The sequence below is a fragment of the Chamaea fasciata genome, unplaced genomic scaffold (genome assembly GCF_029207755.1).
Source record: "Chamaea fasciata isolate MVZ Bird 193981 ecotype frontalis unplaced genomic scaffold, bChaFas1.0.hap1 SCAF_25, whole genome shotgun sequence".
Classification (NCBI taxonomy): Eukaryota; Metazoa; Chordata; class Aves; order Passeriformes; family Sylviidae; genus Chamaea; species Chamaea fasciata.
The window spans coordinates 331339-354158 of record NW_027094110.1 but is presented as its reverse complement, the minus strand read 5'-3'; the positions used below and the strand labels follow the sequence as shown (position 1 = coordinate 354158).

At 42.3% G+C, this 22820-nt stretch overlaps 1 protein-coding gene across 4 annotated transcripts in view; it reads right to left on the bottom strand.

Annotated features, from left to right (window-relative positions):
• Nucleotides 1-6595: 6595 nt before the first annotated feature.
• ST7L (suppression of tumorigenicity 7 like) overlaps nt 6596-22820 on the bottom strand; it is a 22461-nt gene continuing 6236 nt past the window's right edge. For 3 of the 4 annotated variants that reach the window (XM_066204155.1, XM_066204154.1, XM_066204156.1), the window contains exons 6-16: nt 22253-22331; nt 21302-21456; nt 21081-21178; nt 20665-20779; nt 19429-19501; nt 18624-18726; nt 15357-15507; nt 15125-15217; nt 12398-12537; nt 7361-7430; nt 6596-7127 (exon numbers count right to left, since the gene is read on the bottom strand). In XM_066204155.1, the coding sequence (XP_066060252.1) occupies nt 7377-7430; nt 12398-12537; nt 15125-15217; nt 15357-15507; nt 18624-18726; nt 19429-19501; nt 20665-20779; nt 21081-21178; nt 21302-21456; nt 22253-22331 (1061 nt within the window). In that variant the 3' untranslated portion in view covers nt 6596-7127; nt 7361-7376. The remainder of the gene's footprint in view (nt 7128-7360; nt 7431-12397; nt 12538-15124; nt 15218-15356; nt 15508-18623; nt 18727-19428; nt 19502-20664; nt 20780-21080; nt 21179-21301; nt 21457-22252; nt 22332-22820) is intronic. The other variant, XM_066204157.1, reaches the window with a different exon arrangement.

Sequence of the window (22820 nt, the reverse complement as noted above, 5' to 3'; positions counted from 1 at the left end):
GCCCTAGGAAATAGTTTAAGTGGGGAGAGAAATCCACTTTGAAACCAGCTTTGATGGGGGAACTGCTCAAAGAATTAAAAGAGCCTGCCATGGGCCGGATTACACACCCCCGAGAGTGCTCATGCAGAAAAAGGACCTTCAGCAGAGCTGCTGCAAAGCCACAGCCAAGCCAAAAGGTGACATTTTAATGGAGCTCTGAAGAGAATTACAGGAACCCACCTCCCCACTGCCTAACCTGTTTCCTACAGAATTAAACCAATTCCTGACAGCACAAGAGGGTTGTGCAGCACCTTTCCTGCTCTTGCATTGGAGCTGGTGTTTATCCAGGAGACTTCTGGTCTCTCCCCAGGCCCTTCCAACATCCTCTGAATTTCAGGGAGAGACAATTTGCCCATCCTGGCTGTACCGAGGAATGCTGGCAGGTGAGCAGGAGGTCTGAGGCAGGCCAAAGGCATCCCAAGGCAGTGCAGCATCCGTCAGCACAGGCTAATCGACCGGGAAAAGCCTCTCATTCATCTTCATTACTGCTCCACCTACTCGCAATTTACCACGGACTTGAAAAAACACTGCCCCCTCAGCCATCAATCCAAGCCTCCCTCCCAGGGCAGGACACCTCCCTGGGCTGGGAGGGGCCCGGTGCCTGGGGACCCGGGGTCAGCCTCTTTTGCAGAGGAGCCCTGGAGGGTGGCTGTAGGAGATCTGTGGGCCCACCTGATGAATAACACCTTAATCAATGGCTGCTGCCTAAATACATCCTCCCCTTGCATGCAGATGTTCCTATTTTAAAATGAAGAGGGAAACTCCTGAGGACAGGTTGTCTTGGGTTTATTGGCTTCCCCCCTTTCCTGTTTCATCACCGAGATGCTGAAATTGGATGCCTTCAGTGCCCTGTATAGTAACCACAACTGAGACAGGAACCCTCCCTAGCCCTGCCAGGTCCTCCTGTGCAGCTGCGTTCCTCTGTCGCAGCAGTAAGTAAGAGGAGTCAAACTACTTGGAATCAAGTGCAAAAGCTACAGAAGTACCTGGAGAAGCAGTCATGGAGACAGCCCATCGAGCCCAAGTTCACCTGACAGAAGTGAGTTTCTTCTGCAAAGACTATGCAAGGCTACACTCATTTATTAACAACCAATTAGCAGAAAACCACAGAACTGGAATAGAAATACACGGGTCAGCCAGAGCAAACTCCCAGTGCTTGTGCAAGACAAGACCCCACTGTGGGCCAAAGGAAATTCAGACTGGCCAGTGCCCTACTGCAGATGAGCCCCAGGGAAGCTCCCCTCAGCACACTCATCCTTGGCAAGCAGCTGTTTTCCATCTCAAAACATTTCTGAAGGCAACGGTCTCATCAGGGAACACTCAGTCCCTCACACAAGCCCCTCGTAAGTAATCTACCTAAAATGTGGAGGGAGCCTTTTATGCAAGTTCATCCTCTAATTATCTTCCAGTCAAAAGCATGTCTGCACTCAAGGACAAGGTGCAGGATTAATTGCTTAATGAGGTTCTGAATATATTACCTTCTCTGAAGCAGCTGGACAGGACATACAGAAGGAGGCAGAAGGCGTTGGAAACATGGAATCACGTACGGGGCCAGGAATTGGACTTGACATCCAAATGTTCCTTGTGGGTCTCTTCCACAGTCCAGATTCTGTGATTCTGATTTTCCCTATGTGGGTGAGAACAAGCCTTAGCCCAGGTGACACCACCATTTTTTTGGATGGACGTAATGGCAAGATCTGTAAGTTCTTGAGCTCAGCACTGCAGGTGAATACATTGCCAAGCTACATCCCAATCCCAACAGCCCCTTGTCTCCCCGTGGGCCTTTTCTGTGCTCCACTGGGCTCACAAAGGCACAGAAGGCTTTGCTCAGGTACCTGTGCTCAGTGCAATCCATGGGGGACCACCTGTTGTAAGAGCCCACCGGGGCAGATTTGTTGTGGCATTTGCACTAATGTTGGTGCAGCCTGTCAAGGTCTGTGTGCAAGCTCTCACATCCCATATTGCTGAGGCCGAGGCACAGAGGGCTGCTCCAGCCAGCAGCAGGGGGGTCACTGCTCTGGAATCACAGCCAGTGAGTCAAGGCAGGAGAATGCAATAGTCACATACTGTGTCACTCTGTTTTATAACTGACGAAAGCCCACAGCCAAATTAGCAAAGAAATCAAGAGGTTCTTAAGAGAAGGGTCCAGCCGATGGGGCCGCACTGTGATTTCACAACTCAAGGCATCCAGAGTGAAAGGAAAATGTTGCTGGCCAGAAATAACCAAAGGGGGAAGATCCCAACGGAGGAACACTCATCGTGGTGGATGCACCCTCGCTGATGCCGTAAGCAAGGGTGTGTTATCTCGCTCTCCCCAATGACCAGACTCACTGAAGATCCCACCAAAGAGCACACAACAGCAGCTGAGGCTGGAAATGAGGAAAATTCCAAGCACATGAGCAGCATCCCTGATCACAGTCTTGTCCCTCCAGTAAGGGCTGGGGCATGCAGAGCACACCCTGCCAGGAGGCTCCAGACAGGGAGGAGCAGCCAGGAGACAGAGCTGGAAACTGAAGCTGCCTTTACTCTTTATCCACCTTTACTGTAGGATGGGTGAATTTGGAGCACAGGACACTGAAAACAGAAGCCCACTGTGATTGCTACTGTCATCCTGACTGATCTGTACAGATTTTTGACCAAAAGCAGGTGACAACAGCTCATACATCACCTGTGCAGCCATCTTAATTAACTGCGGAACAGAGGAGTCTGTCCCTTTTAACAGCAAAATGGCAAATTTGGCACTGCGCAGAGGCTGGCAGAGTATGAACACTGGAGAAGAGGTTTAGACTGGGTATCAGGAAAAGGTTCTTTCCCCAGAGGGTGGTCAGGCACTGAACAGGCTCGCCAGGGAATGGCCATGACTCCAGAGCTCCAGGAGTGTTTAGACAACGCTTTCAGGCACAGGGTGGGATTGTTGGCATGTCCTGTACACAGCCACGAGCTGAACTTGATCTTTGCAGGTCCTTTCAGCTCCGGACAGTCTGTGATTCCATGACCCCCACCTGCCCCCTGCCCTGCCGCCCACAGTGCCCTGTGCACAGAGCACAGCACAGCTCCCACGTGCTCCTGACCTGCACAGCTGGGCCCACTCCGACACCTCAGCACTGGCTCCAACCACACACCCCACGCACGAGTGTTTGGGAGGTGCTGCTCCCCTCACTGTCTCATCTCTGAGCAAGGGGGAAGGGCAATATTAATTTATGTCTGGCCAAGCCCCATACATACATCTCCTTTCCCTACGGGAGTCTACTCTCATATTTAACCTCTTCATTCTGCTGGCACTGGAGGTGGATGATGCAGCTTGGAGAGGTGAAGGCACTTCCCTCTCCCCCTCCTCCTGGAATCTTCCTCTCACTTGTGGTCCTTGGGATTCACCCAACGTTTCTCAGGAAAAAAGAGAAGAAAAAAACCCCAGGACCTCTAGACAAGTATGCATTTAATAAGCAGTGAGACAAATAAGCTCCAGTTATCCCAGCAGAATTACAACACCAGAGAACAATTTTCTGCATTCCTCTGAAGGCCTGAAGGAACCCAATTGCCTGCTCTCAGGCTAAATAGGTACCAGACACCAAGTGCTCCATAAGCAAACAGAGCCCCCAAAGTGCAAAAATGAAATAAGTAAAAAGCTTCACATTACATATAAACCAGCCGTTTGCACCTTGTTATTAATGGTCTCAACTATGACCTTTACACCCTGCCTTGTTCAGAGTCATGGATCTATGAGGCTTGGCACCCTCACAACAATTCCAAGATGAGGAGCAGGGAATAAACATGCCTGGCCAGCACTGGAGAGATGCAGGAAGGAACTGGCCTGTGACAAATCTGGATGGAGAACCACCCCAGGGCCATCTCCATATGAATTTGTCCCCATAACCTCAGTGACCAAGGTGTCGGACAGCATGAAAAGTCCTTTTGCCACACACATACATGCATAAAAGCTACTAACAGGCAGCTATTCCAAATTTCAAAAATGAAGGGCTCCCAGCATGGTAAATATCTGTCAGAGATTATTCCCCAGAATTCTGATGTGATTTATAGCCCACATGAACGAGGGCTGCAATGACCAGACCTCGTTACTCTGAAATATTTACTAGCCTAAATTGCCTCACCTCTGCTGTAAGAGTGTTATTATTCTAGCAGTGCCAATAGCCAGTGGAGAGTTTTGCTCTAGCACCCACTGTACCATCACGGCACACTGTGTTGGAATGCTCCTACTTCAGTAGCTACAGGAAATTAAATAGCCACTAGCACGTAAGCATCAAACACTTCAAGTCAGACAACATTAGGAAGCTGTTTCAGTAATGTGTTAAATCATCATTTGTGTCATCCCTGCAGATGCACATGCAATAAACTCGTGATTCACAAGGATCTTTAGACACTTTTCATGAAAGTCAGTGGTAAGACAGGGCAAATTCACACAGGAATTCAGTTGCTTAATTGCTGCACAAACAATAGTTTTACTGTGATAACACTTCCCCCTTTCCTACCCTTCCTGTCCTTTCTGGAAAATACTCCTGGAGAAGTCAGAGGCTGGCAGGAAGAAATGCAGCTACATTCTCTTCCTGGACATCCTGATCACAAATTAACCTGTCCTGACATGGTGAGACACTGTGAGAACCCAAAACTACCCAACAAACCAACCCCACCCCAAACTCAAACTGCCTAAATGATCAAAGAGCCTATAATTATCCTGGTTTACAAATACACACATCCAGATATAGAAATAAATGCTAATCTTCAAGATTTGACTTTCACTGGCTACTCTGAATGAACTGAAAATGTAAAGAGTCTGTTAATGCCACATAAAGCCTCATGAAAAAGCTACTGCCATCCCAGTGGCTGTCAAGTCACCACAGTTCTTGTTTCAAGGAAGTTACATCAATATTCATAATGTCCTGAGTCATAACTATAATTTTTTAATGTATACATACATATCAATAGATATGTGTAAATATACACACACACAACATAACTGATATGGCATTACTGAGGTATGGGTCAGGTGTAAGTCCCTGCTCCCAAGCGGCAAAGGACCACTTCCCAAAAGCATGGACAATCCTGCTGGAAAACCATAGCACTCCTTCCTCAAGAACTGCTGGCACTTCTAGAGACAGGAAGATTTTCATTACACAGCCTGCTGCCAGCTCTCCTCTCAGAACAAGCCCATCCCCTTTCTGTTACTGTTATGTCAGGGGAGGACAGTGAGAGAAAGCAGCTCTTGGGATGATACATGGGAGGCAGAGCTTCATTTATAACCCCACACAACTGCTGGAAAAGGTTCAACTTTAAAAAGCATTAGCCTGGTTACCTTATGGGCCCCTGCAGATCACGAAGTGAAATCACATGAACACAACAGGCCTATTAATCACCACAGTGATTCCAAAGTGAGAAACAGCCCCAGTGACCAACTGGAAAGAAAGTTGAGAAAATTACATTCTAGTAGTTAGGTAACTAAAAACACTGGTAGAATCTTTCTGTAGGGCTTCCCTTTTGATTCCTTGATAAATTCAAACAGTTAACCTGGATTTAAGTCCAGTCAACAGAAATACACAGTGGAGAGCAAACAATGGCATTTCTACCTAAACAAGTTTGTTTCCCTTCAGAGTTACAAATAAACTACACTTACGTGATATGCAAAGGTGACTTTCTGTTCTTCACAGAACTTGGTTTACAAGGTAAAGAAGGATTTGAAAATAAGGAAAAAAAACCCCCTAATTCTTGATCTTCTGTGTAAGGAGGTATTTTAAATCAATTCCAATGACTTGTAATTGACTGACACAGGGATTGTTTCAGAAAATACCACAGCAAGCTTCTTCCATCCAGGATTCAGAAACTGGATCAATTTACACCACCTTTGGAAGAAGCCATCAACGTCACAAACACTCACAAAGATAACAGAGATCAAACGTGTAAAACGTCCCCAGTTCTTAGTGGCAAGTATATGTGCTTATCTGCAAAAAGTAAGATGTTGGGTTTTCATGTGCTCAGAATTAGCATTTATCCACAAGCCCGTGCTACTTTTTCACCTTCCCTTCTAAGAAGCCTGGGCTGACATGACTTTGCTTCCCTGATGCCAAGCAGCAGACCTGGGAAAAAGACTTTTGCTCTAATGGGAGAGTGGAAATGGAAGTGACACCAATCACCTCAAACCACGTGGCTGCCACAGCCATCTTTCCACCTCTGCAGTAAACAAACCCTGAGGGGTGGTCTGTATGTGAAGTGAATCCTTTGAAGAGTTTTCCACATCTCCATTCTCCTAAAGTCTTCACATCCACAGTGACACTACTGTGGACTAACACTTGAAAGTTCAGGTCTCCCAACAGACTCCCATACAGATATCACACCACTTTGGGCAGTTTCAGAAGCCATCCCATCTTTCAAAATGCTTTGTCTTGAAGAATGAAAGATGCACAATTAAACCTCAAGAAGTAACATGAAATAGAGGAGTTTACCATCTCCTTGAGTAATGCAAGCTCATAAGATAGAGAAGAAACAAATCTTTGTTTGCACATTATAATCTATATTAAACAGACACTTAAGAAGTCAACAAATTCAATGTGTTAAGTAGCAACTTTTTAATAAAGAAAGCAGAACCATACTTTGCTGTTAACAAATATTTTGAAAAAGACTTACAAAATTAAATCTAAGCCAAGTATCCGGTGCATCTGCAGCTGAGAAGGAAGCACCAATACTCCAAACACCTGCTCAGTTTGTGTATTCTCCTTTCTTACAGAGGAAGTATGAGCTTCCAGTTGTCCAACTGATTTAGAGAGCAATAAACTATTGCTCAATAAGAACTATATTCTTAGATGATTACAGACTAAGGCCAAAGAAGAAATTCCCATGTTAAGCACCATCAACATGGAAGCCTGTCAAGGATATCAGTTTGAAGAGCCCAGATTTCTTCCTTGGCCCCCAGAGCTGGGGGTCAGCCAACCACCAAGTGAGGCTCATGAGAATAAAATCAAACTATCATGGAAAATACACTCCAGTCACACTAGAGTCAGCTGATGCCAGGGGCTGGACAGCAGCAGGTCCTTAATGTGCTCCATAGTGAAGATGAAGGGTGAAAGAAGAGTCCCAAAGCACTGGAAGAAACGGAACACAACAATAAATCAGCTCAGTTTCCAAACCAACTTCCCTCCGCAGACTCAAGGTATGAACAAAAACCACCCTGTGTCTCTCCCTCAGGGCAAAAGAATTCCAATCCCTTCACTGCTGATGCCATGAAAGAGGCTCGTTACAAACATCAGAGGTCAATGAAGACACACAGAGAAAGAAAAACCCCCTGGAAGCCCCAGTTCCAGCCTTGCCCACTCACCCCTGGCACAGTCCACTCAGCTGGAGGCCAGAACGCTGGGAGCACTCACCGGCCACAGCACCCGCAGCACCTGGGCAAGAGCACGAGGGTTAGCATGGCATTGCTGCACACCACAGCTCCTCCAGCTGCCCAGCACTGAGCCCTCAGGGCTAAACACACCAGGGAGGGGAGGACAGCGGATTTTCAGAGGATCACAGAACCACTCAGGTCGGAAGGGACCTTGAAGATCACCTTATTTTTTCAATATTCAGGCCTAGCTTATTTACAGGTCACCGACTCAAAGTGAACAGTCCATCCACCAAGACCAGTCTGTGCTTCCAGACGGGATCCATACTCTAGATGCCATCTAAACAGTTCCAGAAGTAAGATTAGGCTAAAACAAATTGTGCAAACTCCCCTGCACCTTCTCAACCCATCCCCCAGATATTCCACTGGCACTCAGGTTATCCTTGTGCAAACCCTCATTTCATGAATTAGCAACAACAGGACTCATTTACTTTGAAAGTTTTACTTTGGCCCTCCTGGCTTCTATCATAACCTCAAATATTACATTAAAAAGGCTTTTAAAACATAACATTCACAGCAGTGAATGAGCTGTAGGAGCTTTTCCCTGCAGTGGGCTTCTTCCCTGCCTGTTTGCGTGTGGCACCTTCACATTAAGTGCATGAGTTAAGATGTAGATTAGCAAGGCAAGAAACCTTTGCCCTTGGCATCGACACTCAGCTCTGACAGGAAACTTCAGGCTTTTTTTTCCCTACCAAGTGTAGAACCACTCATTACACATTGGCAGGGAAGTGCACATCTCCAAACTATACACATTTTCTCTTAGATAAGCAAAAGACTCAAGTGTTTATAAATATGAAAAGTTCAGCAGCTGGCTAAAAAGTTAATTCTCCAGTCTCACTTAATGAGCTTTGGGGAAAGTGGTAGGGGGATTTGTTCTTAAAGTAAAGCAGAGTGTCACACAAAGCAGGACTTGCCAGACACGGCTCTGCTTTGCCCTATTTTCTGTCCCTAGATGGCTGCCACGGACAAAATGGCAAGGAATCCTCCAACAGGGAGCTAGGGAACAGCCAGAATGAAAAATGCTTTCTCCTAATCTTACAATCATAAAAATTAGCCAATTTTTAATTTAAGCCCCATGACCTCTTTCTTCATTGTGAAAGTATCAAACAACCCATAGAAAACCGCATTGGAACAGGGACTGTCTTAGGATTTTGTCCAATTCCCTGAAAAAGAAAGTTGTTTTCAGTAGGATACAGCAGGAACACCGCTCCACTATTTTTTCAGTACTTCAGTAATAATTTACATTGGTCTATTCCAGTAACATTAGGTTCCAATGTAAAAAATGGGATTGATCTGCTTGGAATTGCCCAGAGAAGCTGTGGCTGCTCCATGTTTGGAAGTGCCCAGGCCAGGCTGGATGGGGCTTGGAACACCCTGGGACAGTGGAAGGTGTCAGTGCCCACGGCAGGGGCTGGAGTGGGACGAGCCTTAAGGTCCCTTCCCACCCGAACCATTCCATGATTCTATGAAGGTATGTTCAGTGTTTCCAGGAACTTCTGACATCCTTTTACAGTGCCTGCTATCACTCTGTATCACTGCTGTTCCTGCAGACTTCCTGGTGTCTTTGTATCACAGAACCTCTGTACACTGTATCACAGAATCTCACTTTTGCAAGATGATACACGTCCACCCAGTCCTCCATCTATGCAATTATTAAAAAATAAAAATTCATGCTGAATGAAAAAACAATCAGACCCTTTTGTCTGCAGTTTTGACAGAAGTTGTTTTATCTAGCAGTGTTTTTTCAGCTTGTTCAGAGAGCTGTTCACATCATCGTCATTTGCGTACCTTCCTCCCTTCTGTCACTTACTGTGAAGAGTCTAAACAGTAACTACTTCAGAAACAGAGCTGTCTAATGATCAGGAACAGCGTGATGCTCCAAGAGATCGGAAATCTGACTGAAACCAACAGCAAGGCCCAGGGAGCAGCTGCTGCGGATCCTCTACCACTGCCTGTTCCACTGTCCTCAACAGCACCAACTCATACAGTTACCAGGGAATCACAGAATAGTTTGGATCAGAAGGGACCTTAAAGATCATCTAATTTCAACACCTTGCCGAGGGCAGGGACCCCTTCCACTATCCCAGGTCGCTCCAAGCCGCATCCAACCTGGCCTTGGACACTCCAGGGATTTGGCAGCCACAGCTTCTCCGGGCACCTTCACGGGCTCTAGCAGCATCAGCCAAGGCCCAACGCTCTGCCAGCAGCAGCCCCCAGCACCTGCAGAGCCCCGCAATCCCAGCGGCGCCGGGGCCGGGCGGGAGCGGCTCCGGTGCCAGCGCTCGGCCGATGCTCCGGCGCTCTGTGTACATTGGAACCAGCAAACGCTTCCTTGTGATTTTTGGCCACTTGGAATATTTTTAGCAATTTGCCAAGGTTTACCCCGTGATTTATTATGGAGGAAACAAACTCAAGCACTAACAAATGAAAATATGTAAACTCAGACTTTTCAAGTCAATAGAAAGGTATTCAACTTCTTAAAGCCCTTCTGAGGCGTTCAGCTCACTGTGGACTCAACTGCTGGAAAAACAGTTTGATTAAGAAGTAACTGAAATGTAATCTAAGGAGTCACTGCTTGGAGATTTATAGCGAAAAATTCCATATACACAATACTTTCCAATTGCCATTCCTAAAACTGTGTTCTAGGTTTCTTGGAAATGCAAGAGTTGGAAATACATTTTGCATTGCTTTTATCTGTGGCCAAAGCACTCCAGATATACCAGCTAGAACTCTATTATCTCAAAGTACTATATTTAATAAATAAAAAAACAGTAACATGAAAAAAATACTTGAAATAAAATACATGGGAAAAAATAATTTCAAAAACTTAAAGCACTGAAATTACTTGAAGATATAATGCTCAATATAGTAAGCAATAATTGCTTTATTACAGTATGCTTGAGTGGAAAGGCTGGTATCATTAAATAAAAGATAATCTTCCATTTTTGGTATGAAAATTCAAGTAGATGTTACTATTACAGACCTCTAGAAAACAAGAGAGTGTGTATAAAGGGCTAGCAGCCATCACAGCATTATCTGTAGTTAAACTATTGAAGCAATCTATGAACTAAACCACAGAACCATAGAATGGTTTGGGTTGGAAGGGACCGTAAAAGTCATCTAGTTCCAACACCCCTGTTGTGAGCAATAAAACCAGTATCATTGTTCCTTACAAGTTTTCTGAATCCCTCTGAAAACATCAGGAATGGAATCACGAGTACAATCATCTAATAAGTAAAATATGGAAGAATTTTTATCATTAGAGTATGATTGAGAGTCAACATTAATTCTAGCTAAAAGAGCAAAATACTGGAAGTTGGTATTTCCTTCTCAGCTGTCAATCTCAAGAGAATGATACAGAATTCCCTTCTTGCCTGATGATCTCAGTACACAATTTCAACTTTTGCTGATAATAAACTGCCACAGAGAGTGTCAAGGGCCCCTTTGCCTGTGCCTGCTGCCACTGATTTGGTCAGGGGAATGCTGTGGCAATGAGCACTCTTCTTGATCATCTACTTTTTCAGCTGAACAGACACTACCCACCTTTTCCTAAAGAAAATAAACAAAATAAACACACTGCCTAATGACTAAACCCTAGGAGGTTTTTCCCCACACTTGGACATGTCACTGGACATCCCAACTGCAAAGCCAACTCAACTGCACAAAGTCTTGTCTTTTTTTTTTTGGTTGTTGTTGTTCAAGAAACCCAAAGAGAACTTCACCAAGCAATTCTTTGTTAGCGTAACATCTGACCTTGTATCTCTTTGGAAATCATACAACTTTGCTAATGCAGCCCTTACAGAATTAATGAAGCAGATAGTTAGCCCCTAGTTACTATGAATCCAGCCAATTATGAGCAGCACTGAAATTTGTCACTGGCATGTCCAACTACATTTTCCAGCATAAAGATCAACACCACTGTGTGGAAATGAGGCCCCACTCTCAGATCTGCATGACTTGGACACTAGACTGGGCTCACTAATAAAGCCAACACTTTTAGGAACAAAGTATTCTTTAAAAAGAAGGGCTGTCCTCCTGGGTCTCCATTACCTGTTGCATTAAACCAGCCAGGATGCAAAAGTCCTTTACCCTCTATTTTGACTAGCAAATTTTGACTAGCCAGAATAAATGATTCCCTTAAGAGTTCAGAGCTCTTTATTTCCTACTCTGCTCTACTGCACAAGATCCACAGCTCAGTAAAGGCCAAACTTACTGCTTGGAGTTGCTTGAGAAGCTGGAGTGGGAAGCCGCCTGTGCACTGCACAGAAGGCACCCACAGGAACAGACATATTCAAGACACATTTAAAGCATCACAATTATTACCAGTGAGTCCAGCTTCTATCCTTGAAAAGGTACTCAAATGACAGAACTGTGGTCACTGAACACATTCTCCATCTAGTAAGTAAAACCAGACGAGATATAAAACCACTGGCTGAGCTCCTGAAAGGTTAAGTGACAGCTAAACTCCGTTCTGAACCTGGTTTGAAGTCACCAGTTATTTTATCTGTTCTCATCCATTCCATTTACATCATGCTGTGGGTGTTCAATGCTCACAGAGACCTGTTTACCTGCAACTGAGCCTGCCTTTTACTCACTTGTCAAAATCTCCAGCCAACAAATTTATTTCTGAGGCTCTCCCACTGCAGTCGTGCACTTGAACAAGGATAAAATCCATACTCACCACAGTGTCCCGTGGAAAAATTTCGCTGGTGCTGAAATGCTGCTCTGTCACCGTAACAGAGCAAATTAAAGCCATGGTGTGTAAAAGCAATAGTTCCTCTCTTGTCAAAATAGAGGTTTTGCCCAAATTTCAACATGCGTTTGTCACTACTGAGATTCTCACAAAAGCAGATAAAATAATTTATGCTCCACAAGCGTGAGATTGACTAGAGGCTACTTCACCCTGGACCACAAAATTCCCAAAAACCCATGAGATACCTTAGCAAGCCCCATGACAGAGATAGTACTTACAGCTTTTGCAAAAATGACCATCAGCTCTGGGAACTGGTGGGTGAGGAGGGCCAGCATGGCTGAAAAGGAACACAGGCCTGCTGTGAAATGGATGAAAAAGGGAAGTTCCTTCTGGGGATAAACGGAGACTTCATGAAATGCTGGAAGGAAAAAAAGAAGAATGTTGACCTTTGATAATCAAAGACTGCTTTCTGAATTATTTATGGCCCTGTAACTCATTTCTGGACTTTCAAAAGGAAGCACATCTTAGCTTCCAGTACTTTAACTACTTAAAAAATTTTCCCCGACATCACATGCTTGTTTTCATTATTAAGAGCCTTTACATATTTGTTTTCATTATTAATATTCTCTCCCCAGTCTTCTTTTTCAGTTTCATAGGCTTTATTTTTGAAGCATTTCATCAGGCTCAGTTTATGGTACCTACATTTCTAAGAGGACAGAGGGAACACCTGTAAAGTTCACAAGCTGTCAGAATTACCCAAACCAACTAAAACAATTCAGGTGTTTTCAACTCTCTGGAGCTCTAATCCTGTTACCTGAAAAGAACACCACATCTCCACACCCCCTAGGAAGCTGAGCAAGTACAAAACGAACAGCATGTTGTATACACATGTATTTCTTAGCACTTCTTGAAGACTTCTGGTTGTAGACTACAGTAAATCTGTACAGAGCAGCTGACAGTGCAGACCCCAAAGAAAACAGCACCAGGACTGGGTTATAAATTCTGTACATAGCAGCTCCTTGCAATTTCCAATCTCTGGTAACAAAACCCAAAGCAGGTGATTAGCCAGGCTAAGGGTGGCATGTGGAGCTTTCAGCACTCACAACACTACTACTGGTCACTCACTGAGGACCTGCTGGGTGGATTTGCAATTACTTACTGGCTCTGGATATCTGCAGCTCTGATTTCTATCCAATGATTTGAAAAGATTTTTAAATGAAGAAAAAAATAGTTTCTATAGACATAAGTAATTATAAAAGGACTGCCCTTCTTGACAAGCTGTTTTTAAAATCTAATAAAAACATAAAATTACAAACGAGCCTTTTTTGTAAAACAAGAAAATACAATTGTATTCTTTCTTAAACTGAAGTCAGTGGAGGAAAAAGACACTTTACCCTCCAGTTACTGCTTCTGAATGCTAGCACATTAAAGCACCATTACAAGAGTAAACGCAGCAAAGTGTCTTGTGCTCTTGCAACTCATTAATAGCAAAGTGCTCAGGGTTTGTTTTGGTTTTAATGATAGATTTTGGAGGAAAATTAAGTAGGATATTTGGAGATCCTTGCCTAACATCCATACGAGATGTTAATGATACCCAGAGATTCCTACTACATAGAAGCTCACCTCATTTCTAAAACATGGAGCAATATAATTTAGGAAAGTGTTTAAAAAATAGAAAACTAATTCTTTTCACAGGAGCTTTTCCTACACTGGGAAATTAAAACCAAATTCAAAATAGGTAAAGACAACTAAAGCTAATTCTATACGTTCACTGATGTTTGAGAAGTGTTCCGCATCAGACCAATCCAGGTTTCTCGAATCATTGGTTTGGTCAACATTATTTTAAATAGATAAATTTTTTTTAAAATTAGGTGTCAAGATTTCTCAAGGAAGTACTGCAATAAAAGTGTTAAGATGATTTTATTTATAGGTAGTTTTATATTTAAAACATAACAGGAATGCGTGAGTGATCCTGTTGAAATATCTGCATGTGTTGGTGTTTAATTATGCTGGGAAGTCTACAATTTAGGGTTAGTTGCTAACCAAGGAATTCCTTGTGCAATATCCTGCATAAGTGAGAAATGAGTAATTTAAAGCAGTCTGGGGGCAAATTTAAATTACACATTTTAAATATAACTTCAAGCTTTTAAATAGAAACACGTCTGTGCAGTTTTCCTTTCCACAGCTGTGGTCTCTGTAGGGCTGCTGGTGCTTTTGCAGTAGTCCTTTCCAGTCCCTGGGGAATTGTGTTTCTTCAAGATACAGAAGTTCAACCCCAAAGGAATTCAATTAAGATGTGTAATTAACACCTCAATTCTAATCTAAATTAATGCTGTTTTCCTCAATATCACGAGTACAGGGCAGTAATGACATAGTTTATTTGTCTTGCCCAAAGGAAAAAAACATGTAGGCTCATAATTGCATAAAGTAAGCTTGAAGCAAAGAGCAGCTGGATAATACTTTTCAGTATCAAATGCTAGTATAAATACATAGAAATACATGTATAGAAAGTTCCAGGAGGCAGCCAGCAGATAAACAGACCACCGAATTAACAACAGAAACCAATCCACGTTCTATGAAGCTACAGGCAAACCAAAGGTTCTCTCTAAGATCACAGACAGGTTTTACTGGATACCCACTGCAGGACTGGAACCATGGATTGATTCCTTGCTATAACAGCAGTCAAACCCATGAATTCTATTAAAAGCAATTTTTAACAAATGGTCAGCTTTGCTGTCCTCAAGGTTAGCCAGACTCAGCCTGAATGTACCACACACAGATTTCATCTCTGAAAGACTCAGGCTATTACAGCATCAAGCTGACATTTACCACACACACACATCAAGTGCTTCAGGATCTGCTGCGAGGGACATCAACAAACAGCTGAACCCCCTTCACAGGAAGCTCAGACTAAAAAAATCACGGTAAGGTAAATACAGAATACCACAAACTGAATATGTGCTTAGCCTGTGTTTTATTATCATTACTGCTTAGAAACCACTTACTTGGCAACAGTTCTCTGTCTGCCGTTTCTGTGCAGCTTGGGTAGGGATAGAAAAGATGTCCTTTCTCTAATGGGTATGGGATCATCCTAAATGCTGCAAAAAGGGTGAGCGACATTAGATCTGTATCTGATCAGGCAACCAGCTTCTCACAAAGAGAACCAACCATGTTTGAGGGGGGTGAAGGCAGAGAGGCTAGTCTACTGTACAGAAAAAAATAAAAGGAGATACTTACTGCCTTCCCATGTGCAGTGCAGCAGATTTAGAGCCCCTTCTATCCTCTTCCAGTGCTGGAGGTGGAAAAAAGCATATGCTACTGCCTCACTGTCCCCTCGCTTCAGAATGTGCTCTGGAGGCAGCACCAGGCTTTTCATTTCTAGTAAATACTGGAAGGAAAAATGGAAAGCACACCTGGTTACATGCAGTGTTCCAAAACCTTTCATTGTGAAACATAAATGATCATTTTAGGCATCACTGGGCGTAGAAGGGGCCAGCTCCCACCACACAGCAGCCAGGCTGCACTAAGTGTGAACTGAAAAGCAAGAAAACGCACTCCGGTGTAAATGACTCTTAAATTAGGCTTTCACACAGAGACAAAAAAATCACGAAAAAACACAGAGCTTCAGCAAGACAAAATAAAAATACATTCTTGTGGAACAGACATTAAGGATGGATAATGCTGCAGGTGCAACACCAATGAGGGACAAATTTAGGCTGGTATAAAACCCCAGACCAAAGGTATTTTTGCTCATTACTTCATCACTGAAAGCTTCAATGTAGGCAGTTGAGGACTTGTTAGCTCTGAGGCATGAGCAGCAAACCTGAAAGTGTCAGTGTGCTAACCAAAAGAAGAATAATAAACCAAACCCAGGAAAATCTTCTTTTAATGTGGTCTTACTGGGCTACCACAAAGTATCTTTGGTTTCAGATTTTTTTCAATTTCAGCCCTCTCCCTCCATCAGCAGAAAATCTGATGCTCAGAGAGGTCAAAGAACACAAGGATTAATCATTTCCTATTTCTTTGCAACACAGCACGCAATTTTTTTGAATGCACCACATTTTCTCATGGTACATTAAAAAAGTCAGGTATTCATTTGAACTTAAAAACAGATGACTACTTTCTACAAGAATGAAAAGACAGTTTCAGCTCTAGTATTTACCTGTGAGCTGTCCTCTCCTACCATACAGTGTCTCATTCAGTAACAGCCAAAGTTAATCCACATCTTTGATCAACGTAGCTGGCAATTCCTTGGAGTGTCCCCCAAAGCGTAAGAATGCAGCTAACTCACCGATTTATTTCAGCAGATGCCACAAACTATGAGATTATTTACTAATCCAGTTTGAGGACTTAACTTTTCCCATTCAGACTCTTCAAGGAATGTAGGAGGGGTTGTGCCCCAGCCAAATAAAGCACATTTGCTGCCTGGCTAGGTTCTTCTCTCAGTGCCTTGGGCCTGCACTCCGGAGGGTAATATTCTTGCTAATCCTCTCTAATCCTCTTCAATTTTTTTTTTTTTTTTTTTTAACACAGTAAAGGATCACTCACACAGCACTGCTGTGGGAAAATGGTCTCAAATATCTGACCCCTGACCTGACTCCTCATGCTCTCCCCAGTGCCCACTTTTCCATTATGCTAACTGGGAATATAAATCCAGCAGTGGTGGTGAAGCCCCACTCAAGTATTGCCACAACACACCAATGCTCAGCTCCAGGCTTTGGCCCTCTCTGAGCCCATGTTACCACATAAACAGAAAAATTCCAGTCTGGCAGGTTTTCACGTCCATGTTTAAGCATAAAGCAGGCAAGGCGTCAGTGCTGAAGGTATCTCAGTACTGAACTGAAGGTTTTGAAGTCTTTATACACAGTGAAAATCTCTAAGATATTCAGAAGATGACTGCAAAGGATTGTTTCATAAAGTACCAAAATGCAGTTACAGATTTCTAATTTGACATGGTTTAAGACGACCACTTTTCTAGCTGGTTCTACCTTTCCAAACAAACCTCAGCCTTGTAAAAGCAGAACAAAGAGAACAAGCCTTATTTTATTGTCCTTATGCAAAATGTTACGTACAAAGACAACCCCTTTCATCAGATGTGCGAACGGAGATTTCCTGCTTTACATACTCATTTTTAGTCTATGGGACAGAACAGAATGGAAATTCAAAGATGAGATTTTCTTCCCTCTCTGTGATCCACTGGGCAAGTTGCTTCACTTCTCTGCCCTTATTCATTTGTTTGCTTTGACCATAAACATTTCAGAGTTTTAAATAGCCTGCACCAGTAAAATTCTGCTCTGTCATCGAACCAACGGGTGCCTCAAGGCAACATTGTAATAAAACACCCACGAAGAATGGATAGATGTACAATTGGAAGAGAAAATCAAATTACTGAAACCTGGAATCAGTTTCTGAATTTGTCTGCAGAACTACAGACCAAATTTTAACAACAGCCTGTTTGAAATGATCTCCAACTTCTTTAAAAAGGTATATGAGGCTCCAGAAACAACTGGAGGACACCCAAAACAAAAGAACTTTTAGATAATGATAATGCATTATAATCTTCAGCCCCTAAAGGCAGAGGCTAAAGAAAAATCTGTCTGAGACTGTCTGAAATGAACTTGCTACGCTCTTGATCAGTCATGCAAAGAAGCAGCAATTTCTCCCAGCAATTAGCTTCCTCAGTGCACATTCTATTGGACTGGACAGGCAGACAGAACGCAGCGCCCGGATCATTCCAGCCGCCCCAGCAGCAGCCACTGGGGCTCCAGCATCATTTCCAGGGGATTAGACCCTGCACTGAGCCAACCTCCTGCTTCAAGGTTTCACACTGACAGCACCACTGGTACAGTAAAAAGCGAAGCAAGATGTTATTTTCACCCAGTGCTCTGTGGAATCTGTGTTTTGATGCCAGACATTAAATTACAGCCTGTGGTGATACAGACTCTTAATCTTGTTTACACGTGGATGAAGAAAATAAGTGACTGCAGATCTTTCAATAACCATGGAGCCATGGTTGAAAGCCCAGCAGAATAAAGGGGTTTGGAATACTAGAGTGATTTTTGTTTGGAGAACTTAATTGGCTTCAGGGACTTGGAAGCAGGGTGCTGGAATGAGATATCCTTAAGGTCCCTTCCAACACAAATCATTCTGTGATTATTTTATGACTTTAAATATCTCAATTTATATTTCTTAATGTCCACACTTACTGAGAGTAAAGCACCTTCAGTAATACATTACTGGATTTTCCAACGAGTTAAGAAATTCCAAATTTTTTTTTTTTTTGCAAAAAACCCTGTTTGAACATCAGCTATTACTTAAAAAAAGATCTGGCCACAAAACATTTATGAAATAAATACTAATGTTTTTAACAACTCCATGGCTGGAGTTGTAACCAAATTCAAGAACATATGTGGCTAGCAAGGCTCCAAAAACAAAATTATATTATAATTTGGTATTTTTCAAAATACATTACAAGTGGTCCAATGGGAAATAAAATACTCTTACCTTCGGAACATGAGGGTTAAATTCCACAGCTCTGTGAATTGCTTCCACAGCATTAATTTCTGCTGTACTAAGCCCTCTCTTGGAGGCAGTTTCTGGGGAGAACCTGAAGGGAAAAACTCACCTTGAACAAAAGTAATAAATAATAAATGCTAACCAGGTGTTTATTTGCACTGCAAGCTTGGAGTCCATTAAAAATCAGCTGATTTATAAAGAAAGATAAACAAACTCCTCTAGGAGAAAAATGTTCATGTTAAGTCAGGTATCTTACTGTTATCCACACCCCTATGACATGAAAATTCCTGTCAATCCTGTCAGGTGAGTGCCCTGACTTTCAGCATCACCTGCTGGGAGGTGGGGCTGGGCTCAGACCACAGTGAAATACCAGCATCAACCACCACAAATATCCTGCACCCACCCCAGAAAACAAATCCCAAGCAAAACACCAAAAACAGAATTTATATAAAAGCACTTGGCCAATACATGGGCTTGTGAAAAACATCCTCACCTGTACTAACTTTATGGATGCTTAAAAGTCGTTTTAAACTGTGTTCTATAACACACACAGAAATACACGTGTATATATAAATACACTCAACTTGGTCTTAGAAATGTAACTGCTACATATCTAGGCATAACCAGGGATGTAAAAAAGACTAAAAAAAATAATCTTGAATCAAAGCAAAGTTTTCTTTACAGATTAGAAGTAATTTTAAAACTTATAAGATTTAGACCTTTTTCCTTCATATTTTACATGAGAACCAAAGATTAGCAACAAGCTGTTGTTTTCACACATGTCCTTGCTTACCTTTCTGAAACAGCTCTGGCTTTTAGCAGAGCTGCTGTGTAACATATTGCTGCTGATTTGGGGAGACTGATATCTGTGATAAAATAAAATAATTATTTATTAAATCTCTAAGATTCTAAGGCAATTCAAACATTTGAAACCCACATCCTTTGAGTTAAAGATTTTTCCTTGGGTATGGGAGACAATGAATGCAACATCTGGAACATTTCAGCTGTGATTAGAAATCCTGAATTTCTTTGCACAGTCACCAGTCTCAGATTGAAAACTCAAAGTTGCATTTAGGTAATAAGAGTCATTTTTTGTTTCTAAATGTACCAACACACTGACACTGAATCCAAAAAGAAATGCGCATATAAATACACTTAAGAACAGAATGTACTTCCTGTATTAACCCACAAAGATTTAAAGTAAGCTTCTAATCTTTACTTAATTTTGCAACTGTAAAATTAACACAGTTTTATACAATGCTGAGAGACTGACCAGGAGCTGACCGCAAAAAAATACATTACAGACAGGTAGATGAATTTTAACAAAAATGCAATTTCCGTTCTTCTGCAGTTCCACAAGGGAAAATTCTATTAGTCGTAGCTTTGTAGAATATCTGAAGCCAAGTCTGAGCTGACAATTACAGATTAGAAGGTTAGCACTCCGCAGTGTAAGTTTACTTTAAAAGCAGACAAAGTCTGGGGTCTAATTCCCAAGTACCATGCTGTGTATAGTCAGATGGTTCTTGCTTTTTTTGTAAATCCCATCCTGGGCCTGTCCATCACTTACTGCAAGTCTGGCTGTTGTGTCAAGCACAACACTGGGGTGCTGCAGGGAGTTTGAAGCTTGTACTCATTTTTCCAGATGCCCAGAAAAAAGTCAGCAACGCTTTCGTAAGAAAGTGTCACAATTCCTGGTATTACCAGAAAGAAGCACTGGGCAAAGTGCAAATGGCTTTCATAAATTACAAAGAGTCCACCCAGAAGAGGATCATGGAATGGGAGCAGGGTGCTAGGCAGGCCATGTGCAAGTGGCACAGGATTTGGGCAAAAATATCCTAGCTTTGATTCCCTGAGGCAACGAAGAATTGACCTAAGAGAGAACTCAACAACTTCTGAGAATAACTGTCATAAAATACTGCTGTGTCCCTCCATTGCAAAGGTGATTTAAGGCCCGGCTTTGACAGACATCCCTTGCCCACCTCACTTACTTTCTCAAAAACACCCAGATTTTTCAACAGGCAGCACTTACCATCATACTTGGCTAAAACCGCCTGGACATCTGCATAAGCCTGTAACTCCAGAAGAGCCTCTAGGAGGTTTTCATGGATATTCAGCATACTGAGAAGTGGAAATTCTTTCATCAACTGCAAATCAGTAAAGAGAAATAAATTACATATACCATTGCAGTTGAATTACTGAAATACTTAATAGAAATCAGTGTAATAATCTAGGAATTTTAAATGTTCTCTTGTCTCACAGTGTAAGAAACTGGCATGGAGACAGCATGAAAAGAACAGCACCCAATCATGATGTGCAAATCTCGTGGGAAAATAATTCAATTAGATTAATTATGATGCCTAGAAATGAACTTAAAGCAATCAATTAGGACACTGTGACTTAAAAACAATGGTTAACTCAGTTTTTTATTTTTTTACTTTTACTTACATCTCTCATCATTTTTACTGCTTCTCGTATTCTTCCAAGTTTCCTGGCACACATAGCTAGTCTCCTTTTCACATACACCAAGACATTGGTGTCTCTTCCTGATTACAAAGACAAAAAAATATTAGTCTACCTGTTTCAACCCTTACCTCTCCGAATTACAGCTTTAATTTTATACTTCTGCTCACACAAACCCAAGAGTTCATGTGATTCCAAGTCCTTACTCAGCTGTGCTTCGTGCTGGGGGCTCTGAGAATGGCAGTTCTGAGATTTTCTGTAAATCATTTCTCCTGCTTTCAGAGCCTGCTTGAAATACTTCTCAGCATCCACAATAGTTGTTGCTTCTTCCTCAGCCAGGAGGACATAAGCAGTGGCACACCTGAAATAAAAGAAAAACATACTAGTTATTTTGAGGGAGAAAGTTAAGTGTTTTTACTAAGTGTTAGAAGCATTAAAAATGAGCAAGATTCTCTTATGTATAAGATGTAAGCACTGACAATATTAAAGTTTCAAAATACTAACTTGAGTTCAAAGAGGGAGTGACAGGAAAAAAGAAACCTTTTCCATTTTACAGAAAAAAACCACACACACCCCTCTCATTTGGAGAAAAAGCAAAGGAATAAATTGTTAAAGCAAGTTAAATTATTTTCCTTGAAACTGTAAAAATGGTCTGTAATTGCCTGGAAAGGTTTTTCACTTGGTTTGCGTTTTGAAAACCAGGAGGTTTTAAGACATTTTACGAAAATAACAAGAAAACAAAACAAAGCAGATCACAGCTGTGGGTGAAATTCTTTGGTTTATGCTACAGAGTATTTTTAAGCCCTTTACAGGAGTGGCATCTGTGAATTCCAAATCCAGTTTTACCACGACGCCATCTCTGAAATATCTTATATTCAATTAAGACCATTCCATACCTGAGTAAGATTTCTCATTTGTTATTGCCACTAATACAATGCTTCAAGAAAAAAAGCAGCACAAAAGATGTTTGTAGTAGAATAGTTCAATACTTCCAGGTAGTTTACAGCCCCAGTGCAATTCCCAGTCCAAAGAGTTCCCCTTAAGCATTCAGAACCTTGCTAAAAGTGAATTATTAGACGAAGAAACTGACAGTGTGCTCAGTATCCTTTCACTTAATCCTTCACACTAGGAACACAGCAACTGAACTGATAACTTACTCATTGTTCAGCTCTAGAGCCTGGTACGCTGCTTTAATGCGGGCCTGCGGGTTCCTCTCTCGCCACGCCTTCTGCATAACTGCAAAAAACCATGGGAAGGCTGGTGAGGGACATGGACACCTGTGAAACACCTGGGAGCCAGAGGAGGCCACTCTGGCTGCTTGGAGGCAGCTCTAAATAACATTCCCTCCCAGCCTGAAAATTCCTCATTGCTGTACGATTGTTATAAGGAAGAACAAACAAGTGTTTTCATTTCAGCCTGTTCCTACCACAAGCATCAAATTCTTGCAACAGCTCATTATACCTCAAATTTAGTTCAAGAAAGCAACACCACCAGGAAGATTCCTCACTGACCATTTCAGAACTCCTACACAGCACAGAAACAGCTTACATAACCAGACAGATGTACAATTTCTAAATTGCTACAGATTTCTGGAAACACTTCCCAAGACTCGTTGAAAGCTTGGCAGGAGCAATTGTTAAACACAGGTTCTTGCATAGACCTGCACAGAACTAAAATTTAAGCTTTCAAACAGAACTTCAAAGAAAATAGTGACGGAGTAAGTGG